Source organism: Amia ocellicauda, chromosome 1 (genome assembly GCF_036373705.1).
Source record: "Amia ocellicauda isolate fAmiCal2 chromosome 1, fAmiCal2.hap1, whole genome shotgun sequence".
NCBI classification, from domain to species: Eukaryota; Metazoa; Chordata; class Actinopteri; order Amiiformes; family Amiidae; genus Amia; species Amia ocellicauda.
The window spans coordinates 21687140-21700370 of NC_089850.1; the positions used below are offsets into that span (position 1 = coordinate 21687140).

At 36.0% G+C, this 13231-nt stretch overlaps 1 protein-coding gene across 1 annotated transcript in view; it reads left to right on the top strand.

The window, feature by feature from the left end:
- The window catches only part of rev3l (REV3 like, DNA directed polymerase zeta catalytic subunit), a 71616-nt gene that overhangs the window by 13336 nt on the left and 45049 nt on the right, over nt 1–13231 (top strand). Inside the window, exons 2-3 of the mRNA XM_066698917.1 lie at nt 11038–11227; nt 12057–12131. Of these exons, the coding sequence (XP_066555014.1) occupies nt 11038–11227; nt 12057–12131 (265 nt within the window). The remainder of the gene's footprint in view (nt 1–11037; nt 11228–12056; nt 12132–13231) is intronic.

Genomic DNA, 13231 nt, shown 5'->3' on the forward strand with positions numbered 1-13231 from the left:
AGTGGGATTGTGACGGTAGAGCTTTACACAGGCACTTGAGATGGCACTGTCCCTGTCTGCACCTCACCCCTCAGTCTAATTGGGTGTTGCCCTGGCCTCAACATCAACATCAACATCCCATAATCTGTGCCAACACACCATGGAATATATCCATTGAATCATGTGGCTGAATTAAAAAATAATGGAATTCTACACTTTGTGCATCAATAAGTTAAAGCGCTGTAAAGTGAAGGCCCCAAGTGTCTTGATGGCATTCAGAATATCATGGCATTTGTGCACAAACTTATCTTCAATGAAACAGGATATAATTCTCTGATCATTTAAATGTATTACTGGACTCCATTTTCAGGTCAGCTCCCCTGATATGTTTCCTGAGTGCAGTTTCATTGTGATGGTTAATCTCTGAAAAGAATCATTAATGACATTTCAGGGGGATTGATAAACTGAATCTTGTCAAACAAGTCACATTTTGTGCCCAAGACTGATGGAAGGACTACCAGAAAGGTCATGAAATCCTTTAACTGTAACAAATGAATACTGTCTGGATGCACACATTAAGTTAATCCTGTCACACACTGTGTAAGTAAGGGCAGATATTTTTTTAAATGCCTTAGAATTGCATTGCTCAACATTTTGTGAATTTCAGTATCAGAAATGTTGAACATATTTGAAACAAAATAACTTCTAATCAGTTTTTAACAATTATAGGGGTATTTGACATTTTGTACTGAAATCTTGTAAGCTGAGCATGATAGAAGTCACTTTTTAAATTCTGGGTTCAGAATGTCAGTGTCAGTGTCACATGATTAGAAGTTTTCTTTTGCATCAACTTCTTGAAGTAGGGCCTTGAGCCAAGTTGCCCCCCAAAGGTTGAAAAGCTTGCTGTTAAATAAACATTGCCTACAGCGTGTTAAGATAACTGGCACTGTATATGAGCTGTTGTTTATAGGCCAAATGTATTGACTAATTTTCCAGAGCAGTGCTTTTACTTCCACAGAGGAGACCCATTTATGGCTCAAAAGTAGTTTGGTGGTGGAGCATCTGGTTACAGGAATTTTCTAACTTTCCATGGCTCATCCAGCTTTGTGCATAGAAAGGATTTGGGAGTGTGGGCTAGGTGTCATTCCCTCCATGACTACAGTGGCAGAACTCCTTGGAGGATTTGCATGTTGCACACAGAATAGCCGCTCAAAGTTTGGAATCAATACTGTATGAAGTCACTTTACAGGATTTGTTCCATTCTGGACGTGCGGTCTGTGGGCTGTTGGCCAAAACAGTGTTCCTGCTGAGAATCAACCTCAAGTAAATACAACACAGATGCAAACACAGGCTTTAAGAGCAGATCTTGGTTTCTAGGAGCAAACATCCTTGCAAAAGACTGAACAACTCACTTGCTTACATGAATAAGTATGAGCAAACTCTTACCCCTATGATCCAGGTAGAGTGTGTAACACTGTTCTATAAGGAAAGGAAAGGGGGGGTGTATAAACTATAACTGTTTTGGTACAGTTGTTCACTATTTTGTCTGCAGTACATCAGATTGCTCTGATTCTTGGAATAATATGGAACAATATTTCTTCTGAATAAATTCGTTTTTTTTTTTAATAACTGCACTCTGTGTGCAGCTGCTTTGAAATATTGCTGATAAGCTTTTTATTCTTAATGAAGGTATGCCTTGCTACTTTTAGGTTATTCTACATTTACATTATTTTTAAAAAATAATGGAACATCTGTTAAGATTTTATTTTACATCTAATTTCCATAATTCATAAATACACATCGCTTCTGCAAATTGCAAGTTGCGTTCTATAGCTGAGATTGCTCAAAATAACTTTCACCCCTCTGTCAAATCTTATAGCATCTGGTGAGATGGACATGTTACTACTTATGGCTGGTAACCTGATGAAATGTGCAGTCACAAGCAGTAGCCCATACCAGCTAATACATTTGCAAGATCAGGCACCACCTGCAATCGAAACACAGCATAACAAGCAATCACAGCTCACTGTTCCACTTAGGTAGTAAATTGCCATTCAGATCTCAGTATTCATAGTAAATGTCGCCCACACATGACAACAACAACATACAGTCTGTCTGAGCTCAATAAGACACACATCCAGGTAAACCTCTCCATTTTTATTTTTGTTGACTATTTTGCATAATTCAGTTTTTATGTGAATTAATCAAGATCATGAAGGATAGTCTCAATTTTTAAACTGTTCTACAGGGGTACAGATGGATTTTTTGTGTTGTTAATTGATACAACTGATTCACTTAATTTTATACTACATTAATTATGCAAATTATCCATAATACATATTAGTTTTTTTTCACCATTATAAAGCTACCGATTTTCTGAGGAAGGGAGAATGTTATTGGATGGGGGTCATCATGCTATAGACAAAAAAATAATAAAAATCCAGAAAACCAATGAGAAGCAATCAAGAAAGAGAACAAGAAATACAATTAAAGGATCCTTTAATTTTTTTTTTTCAATTGCTTTTCACTGGCTTTGGTGACAAAATTAAATTCTCACTGCAATACATTTCCATAGTGTTTTCAACTTTTTTAATGAAGATCTCTGTCTGTTGGTAACATTTTAAGGAGGTGTTATAGTGAAAAGTGCTTAGAAGTCTGACCTGAATGTCCCTTCTGATTTCTGGGGGCTCCCGGTTTCCTGAAAGGAGCAGATCAGCAGACTTGAAGTCGATTCGGCCAAAAATAGCACCACGCGCCAAGCAGCTGTGCCAGGGTGATGTTTGCCAGCATCAGTTCAGAGTTCTTGGCTCTCTTCCACATGCCTAAATAGAATGAGATTGTCATTTTCTCCAAATGACCGTGGATCTGCTTTTACATGCACTCAAGTTTTGAGTGTGTAAATTGTGACTGGTAGCATCTCTATACTCCCACCCTAGGTGCCATACGCTATACGAGTCAGAGTAGATGTGTAAGTTTAGGATCATGGTTAATTATTTTATAAATCAGTGGGTGAATTTCTTGTTCAGCACAGTGATTCCTCATGTTTAGAGCTGTATGTAAAATCGGGGATCAAACGATTTGCAGTAAATTCAATAGTGGTGGTTGGTTTTCCCTTCTTCCTGCATTTTTATTTTATTTGTTTTATATGGTAGTGTTCCACAGTTTTTAATGGTAGAGGATTTTAAGTGATTGTCCTTGCTCGGTTATGCATGCAAATTGCCATACATCAATGCTATGAAAAATATTTGAAAGCTTGGTGGTGATGAGGCAGTTTCATATTTAATATTATAACTTTGAATATTTACAAACCAATTAAACATTTCTATCACAATATCTTATTTCAATCACTGTGATCTTTTAATTGCAGTAGCCCAGTAATTATTTTCTTGTAAGTACTGGGGCACGCATTTTTTTTTTTTTTTTTTTTTTTTTTTTTTCAATAGATTAGAGTACTCTAATTAGAATTACTCAAACGTTAATTCACTACTCGCATACTAGGCAGGTTTTTATATTAGACAGCAATGCTGTAGTGATGGTGACTCAAACCAAATATAGGCCAAGATAGTGTTATTTTAAGTTGAGCAGGTTGTTTTTTGTTTAGAATTTGAAGCGGACTTTCTGAGGTGCTGGATAACTCATTTATTGGACCACTAGAGTACTCTGCCACAAAATTATTTGAAATTCCCATCTCTGATGCAAAGCTTTACTGGTCAAATGACTTTGAACTCCATTTTACAAAGAAAAGTTGTCAGTGCATTACTATTAGATAACGCAGTATTAGTATGTACAAATATTTAACATATTATAATTTTTTTAGTAGATGGTCATTTAAAATCAAAATGCTTCCCTACCGCTTTAATGTGAATTTATTCTGCTTACTGAGCCTGTTACATCACAATCTTAATATGTTTCTTTGCAACAGTTCCTATTTGAAAACCACAGGGCCTCTGATTTGTATTGAAAATGTTTCGGATGCCAGTGGATAATTTCTTGTTTATTCATCTAGTGTGCCTGTGTTTAAATGTGACTTGGCACAGTGCAGAAAGCTCTTCCCCGGTGATTCCTCTGAGTTAAACCCTTGTCCATAGCATTTAAACTGCAGAACCGCATCCATTATGCTGACGAATCGAATTGCTTTCTCTCCAAATGGTGGTCTGCTTTAATTCCAACATCTAATGGGTTAATGCTGCTAAACCCTAAGGGGATAATATGAGAGGTCTGCATTGGAGCCACTGAAATGTGTATTTGCAGAGGTTCGACTGATTTCAAGCTGCCAAGTGTGAAGGGAAGTGCTGTGGCTCAGCTATCTCTGTGAAGTGATGCGCAAAGAGGGATTACCATCTTACAGCAAAGCCCTTTCTCTCTTCTGTGCAGCATTGTGAGTAACAGACGGGGATCAAAGCTGGCAGGATGGGCTGTCTGACCCCAGGCCCCCACCAGGGCAGCAGTGTGAAGTAGGGGTTAGGGCTCTGGACTTTGAATGGATGGTCGTGGGTTCATCCCAGGTGGGATTAATTTCGATTTAACGGATTGTAAGTGATGGTGTATTAGGCAGTACTATAGTAAATCTGTTCTGTCTTATGAATCTCCCTTCACTTCCCCTCTTTACTCAGTTCATCAAACTCTAATAAGGTGTCCAACAGTGATGTGAGATACAGAAGTTATGAGAGTTTTTTCTTCTTCCTTAAGAGCTTTCTGTTTGATCAAATGGCAAACACTAAGCAGTTGTATATAGCCAAAGGTCTAGAAAGCTGTCCCAGTTTCTAGTGACTAGCCACTGACCGTTTCTCAATTCTACACTTGGATGCTGTTGCGAAGGAGGCTGCCCCTCAACTTCATGTCTTTAAGTGACCCACTCCAACTCATTTGCCTGAGCGACACCATGTGTAGTCTATGTCATGTACATTAGGTACACCTAGTTCCTGTGTCATAGAGCCTTCCTTCACTACTTGAATCCAAACTGGCTACATAGGAAAAATAAGTGAATGCAGTTTAAATCCTCTTCCCAAAGGGTGTATAAACCTGAAGCAGACTGGCTGGTCTAATATCAGTCCTCTGCGGACTGTGACCTTGAAATTGAAGTTTAAAGGTTTGTCAGGAGAAAGTATTTGGCTGATTCACATGACAGCCATCTTTTGCCCTCCTGCTCATGTGTGAAATATCTGAACCTTTTTACAATGTTAAATGGACTTAAAAAAATGTTTTATTACACCTGCTTCCTAGCACTCGCACAAAGCCAATGGATACTTCCATTTAAAAGGGAGAAGATAGAATGAAAGAGGTGTATTATCTTGGCTAAGCTGTGTATTTTGTTGATCATATATATTTTCAGTTTTTATTTTTATTTTTATTAGCATCCTTGAAAAACAGCATGTAGCCTAGTTTTAAGAATGTGTTACGTGATCTGTATTTAAAATCGTTTATTCCCTGGGGAGAGAGTGTCAGGTTTTATTTTTTGCTGATTAGCAGAGACCCATTGGAAATCCAAGGGACTGACCTGTTAGTGAAGATATCATGCGTGTTATCACATCACGGCCCACAAAAGGCTTTGCAGTAGGCACACCTCTGGGTATTGGTTCATTCACAAATTTCAGAGCTGGAGACTGATGAACTCTAACCATGCCCCCAGTGATAGACTAGTGAAAATTCAGGCCAGTGCCAGACATCACCCAGGATGTCAAGCAATAGTGTGGAAATCGTTTGTTTACAGTGCAGTGCTGCTCTCCCTTCCTGGGATTTCTGTGCAGGAACACAGTTACTTAGCAACCAGAGTGGTTCCTTTTAGATGGTGCCTCTAAATGTGCAGCTCATCCAGAGCAGTGTTTCCCCTGCCTCAGTTCTGTGTGCATCTTACTGTGCTGACACAAACGTATATTTTTCAAACATTTGATTGTTTTTCTTCAAGGTTTTATAATAGCACACACCGAAAAGCGAGGATTTTGAATAATCCTTCTAATAAAGGTCTGTTCTATGGAATAAAAACTGAGCAGAGTGGTTTGGGTATCATTATGACAATAATTATGTTCCATTCATAAGATCTATTTTTTTTTACTGTGCTATTTCCCCTGTAATTATTCTCAATATCTAAGAAAAACAACAACAAAAAAACTCCAGCTGCTAAGGGGACCTTTCTTATGATTCTTATGTGTTTGAATTGTCTGATTACATTGCACTGCTTTTTTCTTTTATTTTTATGTTTATTTCTTTATTTTGATTGTTATGGTAAATAACCAGAACAGTTATAACAGGTTGGTTTTGGGGACAGTGGATTAAGTTGAGTGTCAGTGCAATAAATGTCTTGCGCTGAACGAGTGAGCAGAAGCTCTAGTCCACAGGGAGTTGGCAATGCTCTGATCAGGGAATTAAGCACACAAGGGCTTCCCCAGGTAGGGCTGTCTAGACAGGCCACAGTGATGCCTTCTACTCTCCCTTTAGACCAAGCCAAGAATGGCACAACTCTCATAGGTAAGAGAGCTGCTCCACAGGTGTCTGCTAGCTGGACTACTACTGTACTGAGTGTGCAAACCCAAACAAATCTATGCCAGCAGTGTGTGGCCACAGTGTGTGGTATCAGTTTTCCTTGGTGTGTAGATTCCTCTCCACAGCCCTGTTTATAATGAACTCAGTGTCTGCTATGTTAGAACAGCTTTACTTAAAAGGACAAAAAAACTACTCCAATGCTCACAGGATCTTTTGCTGTGTCCAGCAAAATCATCATTTTTATTTATTTATTTATTTATTAATCGTTACAGCTTTTTCAATGCTTTTGTTATTTTTCATTCAATTTATTCAAATTATAATTTCAGTGTAATTATTTCCAGATCACATCTAATGCATGTTTTATTTTACTGAAGCCCTGTTGATCAAAATATATTGATATTAAGCAATTAATCCTACAGGAGCCAAAAGCTATGTTGCATGACATTGGTCACTGAAAAATCGAAAGCTCTCTTACAAATGGTGATGAGTGTCTAGGGGCTTTGGTTGACCCAACGCACATGTAGACAGATGGGCTTTGGGCACTGTGGATGGCCTGTAGATGATTTTATGTGTACCAGCTTCATAATAACCAGATGCTGCATTCAGTGTCTCTAGTATTAGAAATGTTAGCCTATTTTTTCAATAATGCATTTATGCCATGCACAGTCTGATACTGAATTTTGTGGAAAGTTGTCGAGCGAGCAGTGAGGGAGTAATTCTCCCACCTTTATTCCTTAGATGTTGATATATTAATATCTTGAGTTAAACAAGTGGCTTGATCTCATGTTGATTTCAGTAACATTATTTTTTTGTTTTGTTCGTTTTTTGTTTTACTTTATCGTTAGTGCTTTCTTGTTCTTAGACAGTTGGCATATACAAAGAACAATTTCTCTTAAAGGGATATATTTACAGTAGGTGTCAAAGTGAAACTAATGGATGTAACAAATAATATACTTATTAATTATATTAATGTGTTCTCAGAATGCATTTCGTAAGGCCCTACATGACTGCATACATATATTTTATATTGCTGTTCAAATGTACTGTAACATTATTTGAGGCTCTGAACACAAACCTCAATTTTTTGTACTTGTGTTAATGGCATTATCAACCTGGCAAATTCGCCAGACAAATCCAAGTGCATAATTTGTTTTAGCGAATGTTGCCCATTCTAAACCTTTCTTAACAGAATACACCTCTTATCTACATTTTGAAAGGTGTATTCCCTATTTAAAACAAAGTAGCAAGCCATAACCAGGACAATTATGTATTGTCCATGCATATTAATAATAATAATAACAATAATAATAATAATAATAATATTATTAATAATAAATAATATTATTAAAGATACATTTATTAATATACATTTGTAATAAAATACAAATAAGTGTAATACTCACCTACACTAGTTATATTAACACTCAGTGTTGTATTTACAGTTTTATTTATTAATCTTAATGTTACACTCAATTTTTGTGTACCAGAGGTTTTATTTTGGAAATTGACACAAAAGTGTACTACAGATGTCTTGAGTTTTATTATAATTGTTGTGTTCCCAACATGCAGTCTGGGTTGCCATGGATACCTCCTATGCAGTATTGCTCCTCCTTGCACCCTGAAAAATGAATATCTTAAATTACCATAAACCATTAACAACACACATCCCTGTACACCGATGATGTACAAACATGTGTCATGCCCGATATTTACACCCATTGTGGATAGATAGGTGGCATGGAAGCTGGCTTTAATCATAATCTAGTTTTGAACATCACAGACAACATAGTAAAATTATATTGTTATTATATAGATATTATAAAGATTATTATAGATTAGTATTAAATGATTATATGCACAGTATTTAACTAGATTTTAACTTTTTGTTTTGCTAGGTTTAATTATTCTTGCACAGTTCATAAACCTAAATGTTAATTTAATCAAGAATGGCTCCACTCTTAGGAATAGTTTAAAACAACTAATTGTGGTTTATTTTGTGTCTTCACCATAACTTTCTTTTCCTACGTGGTTAAGCACCCACACACAGGGACTTCCCCAGCCTATAATAAATGGAAGAAAGAAAACTAACAGAATACGAACAGCCACCTTTCATGCTCTTTTCAAAGACTCTCATTAACCTGCACAACAGACTCGCATCTTGCATGAACTGACCCCTCTTTAGTTTGTTTCCCCCTATACACCTGAAGTCACAGCCTTTCAACAGATGTGCTAAATGAAAACCCTACAAATCAACAATTAATTCCCCTTCAGACATACAACCATATATTTAATTAAAGAGTACATTTAGTTTATTCTCCAGTGCAATAAAAGTCTTACAACAAGCCTAAGGACACTCTGTCTCAAGGCACTGCCATGTATCATGGGGTTTGGTCATTCTCAAAAAACACATACTAAGAGAAAACTATTTTTTTTGTTTGTTTTGTTTTTGTATACTCTACCAGGCTTTTGATTTCTAGCAGAGCATATGTGAATGATGTTTCAATAGTCACTGCCTCATTGATGATCCAATTGTTTTGATGTAAACATTTTGATGCTCCTTGAGGATGTTCTGCATTTAGCAGCATTGTGACCTCTCTCATATTATTATATTATATTTCTGTATCTGTCCTACAATGTCAACAATCACTTGTTTTTGTAGGTATATTATAGATTGAGACACACCTGCATTTTGTGATAAATTGACATTAATAACAGGCATGATCTGCACCATTCAAAGATAATGCGTTTTTATATATGAAAAACTATTGTATCTGACCTTTTAGGATGTGGGAAATATGACCAAATTTAAGAAGTCCAGTCTAAACACATTAATTTTTGGATCAATGGTATAGTGTCTTTGCCATCTATGGTAGATTACATTTGTGATCACAATGTTTTAGTAAAACTGTTTTTTTTTTTTTTTTTTTCAAAACTGCTTTTCCTTTTCTGTGAATCTTAAAGGGGAATTTAAAATGGTTCCTAAAATTCTGGTTTTATGCATCTTTGTGTTGCTAATAATGAATAAGTAAGGTATATGGGATTTGTTTCTGTTTGATTCTATCTTACAAGCAACTTATAACACTTTAAAATTGAGAGCTCTCCAAATCATGGTAAGTCATATACAACAGATTTGTGATTGCCATGTCCCTGACCATTTTGCATACTGAAATGTGATTTAGTTTTATAAAAATCATTTGACAAATCCATATACATTTTACTGTATCAAACATCACAATAGTGCCTAAATCTTTTAATATTTTATAGATTACTCAAATTGCAAATACATGTTGGATACAAGAATACAGGTACCCGGTGGAGCACCTTATCTTCTGTGCGACCGCCTCAAAAATAGGATAAATAGATAATAATAGATAATCTCATCAGTCCATATCAATACAATGCTGCATGAAGTGTACAGACGATTGTTCAGATAGGCTACAAAATATGCTTCAGTAGATGTTGGGAGAAAAAGAGGCCTCATAGTAGTCATTCAGAAAAACACATTTTCATTTGTGGTGCTTAATCTATAACTGTATTTTAAATGTTGAAATTGTAGTCTTCAGTTTCTAAATTGCTCATCTAAATACATACATACAAAAAAGATCAAAGTGAAAAACACTCTACATTTGTATTGGTATTTGTAATTGAATGGAAAATGTAACCTAAATTATACTGCCCTTTTTATTGATCTAAAGAGAGAAACGCATGCATGACTTTCTCAAGTGTAAACCACAAAACTTTCCAACTAACCTCTACAAAGCTACATTGTTTCAGTTATCTGCTTACCACTAACCTAGGTTGTTGAACATCTAGGCCTAGATATTTTTGAATATTGTTTTACAGATTTATGTGTGAATATCAACTTGTTTTGCACAGTGGAAACAATAAGACATATTTTGAAAACTGTTCTCTATGAATAGAGGTGCACATTTGCTTTGTATGGTACTTAAACAATTGCGTAATGTAATGTGTAAGATTTTTATTATTATTTTTGTTTAATTGCCACATGGGCATTAAAGAATCATCACCCTGACATGTCAGTAATATTTGTGAACTGAATTTAGGACACTTATGTGGCATTCAGTACTTTTTTTTTAGTACTCAAGCACTAAATTAATTGAAATTCCCATCTCTACTATCCATTGATGTTATTCCCTTTGATTGAGAAGCTTAGAACTAATTATTTGGTCTTTTATTTTGGTTTGTCAACTACCCTACTGCTATTATTGCTAAAAGGCGGTCACATTTATGTTAAGGTCACTTTTCCTAATAATATACTTTTCAAAAACATACTTAAATGTATCGCCAAAGTCTAGAACATTGTTGTCAGTCAATTCTTTTTGAGAGAGGACATTTTTCATTCAGTTGTGCTGTAATGGTTTTCATCTTTAAAGTGAAGGTCTACTAATATTGTTTGCATTCATTTGAGACATATTCTGGAATGGAATGGTTTTATGTGTAGAGTACAATATAAGATGCTGCATAGTTTAAATTACCTAAGGATAGCTTTCTGTCCCTAACATCAGTCAGGTCTAAAATCACTTAACCATTTTGTTTATCCACTCTGTCTTCATTTAGGCCAGAAGACATGTCTCCATGTACACGGCATCTTCCCCTACGTCTATGTCCCCTACGATGGCTACGGGCAGCAGCCGGAGCGCTATCTGCGGCAGGTGGCTTTCAGCATCGACCGAGCCCTCAACGTGTCCATGGGAAACCCCTCCTCCGCTGTGCAGCACGTGTTCAAGGTGGCGCTGGTCTCTGGAATGTAAGTCCTGCCTTCCTGTCACTTCTCAAGCAGGTGAAAGGGGTCAGTAGAAGGATACAACCTAAATACAGCCTCCTGGGTTATTATGTTTATTTGGAAATTATTGAATTTCTTATGATAAACTCCAAGCATGCTTAAGTCTATATAATAAATGGCATGTTAAATCATGTTCATCTGTGGATTTGTTTTCATACAAGACAACATTTAATTTTTTTGTCTGGAGGTTTGGCTCCTATAATTAAATTCTGTCTTTCTGTTTTAAATTCTTCCTTTTTGATAGGTAACATAATACTCTGAATTCAAGACTCCCTCCAAATGGTTTGAACTCTTACCTCTGGGTTTTATTTGAAAGAATTTGCTTTTCACTACAAAATGCTGTAGTGCATTTCAGCTGTCTGTATGGCCTACAGTGGAACTACGTACGCTGTTACTGTTTTAAGGGACTCTTTCTTAGTAACTTTTGTTATAAGTCTTGGTATAATGTAACATAAAGTGTAAAATAGATGCCTAGTTTGAATAAAGTGGAAGAGTTATTTCATATAGACCTATTTTAAAAGCTTGATTAAACTCAAAACAGAAATAAAATGGGCTACTGTGAATATGCTGTGGGAAAAGAGCTGCATTGAACACTGAAAGAAAAAACACCCTAATGGTTTTACCAAAAAATGATAATGTAATGTAGGTATAACATGTCATCTGTGCCACATAACATCTTGTTGTTGTTTGTGCCTGAAAAGGTCTAAATCTGCTGATGGTGCTTAAAAGAAATGTCTTGATGAGACGGTGAGTTTTACACAGAAACTGACTGACGGTGTGTTTTGTTCCTTAGGCCTTTCTATGGATACCATGCGAAGGAGAGGCAATTCATGAAGATTTATCTGTACAATCCCCTGATGGTAAAAAGGTAGCTTATTCATATTATGAATTTTGCAAGTGAATTATATTAAACAGCTTAAACTCATTGTTGGTGATTATTTTGTTCTCTTATAAACTCCAAACAATATAGGTTTAATTTTAAGGTCAAGTAAATAGGATTTCTTTATTAAAATGTGCCAATTGGTATATATTCAGTAAATTGTTTGATTGGTGTGCATTCGTTTTGCAGTTGCAGGCTTAACATTATTTCTGGCTCAGTACTCCAGCTGTCATGATCTCATTTAATTGACCAGTGTTGATAATGATACAATACAATAAAACATGCAAAGTGCGTTAATAAATACACACCAAATGTTGCCCCTTCTGGAATTTTCTTAACACAATACCCACCCTTTTAAAATTATGCACAGTGTGTTGCATACTGTGGTACTCCTCAGCAGCCTGTTCCCTTTTCATGTTTCTCTGAAAAGTAGCAAGCAGCAGCATTATTACTAGTAATAGTAGTAGTACAACAGCAGGTTTACATTATTAGACCAATGTAGGTCTATACTTTCCTCTGAGAAAGTGGCACAATAGGGTCTCTGTCTCACTGTTAAGAAGGCACTGCTATGTATCATGGGGTTTGGTCATTCTCAAAAACCACATACTAAGAGAAAACATGTTTTTTTTGTTTTGTTTTTGTATACTTTACTAGGCCTTTCATTTCTAACAGCATATGTGCATGATGTTTCAGTAATCACTGCCTCATTGATGATCCAATTTTGATGTAAACATTTTGATGCTCCTTGAGGATGTTCTGCATGTAGCAGCATGTGAACAGTGGTGTGTTTTACTAGTTCCTTTACTAGTGAACGTGATTTTATCTGAAAACCTGGATCTGTTAATTACACAAACTATTTTTACTGAACTGTATTGCTCATTTAATAGAATAGAGAAAATGAGTCACTCTTTAGTTTGGTTTTAAAAAAGACTGACCAAATATTTGTGCACTGAATAATCACTTGTTTTGTTAGAGACATTATACAGTGAGGAACTCAGGGTTTTGATTTAAGACTGCTTCACAAACCACTCCTTCACTCCCTGCTCCCTTGGGAAAGTGTACACTTTGTGTGACGTTTTACTGAAGTC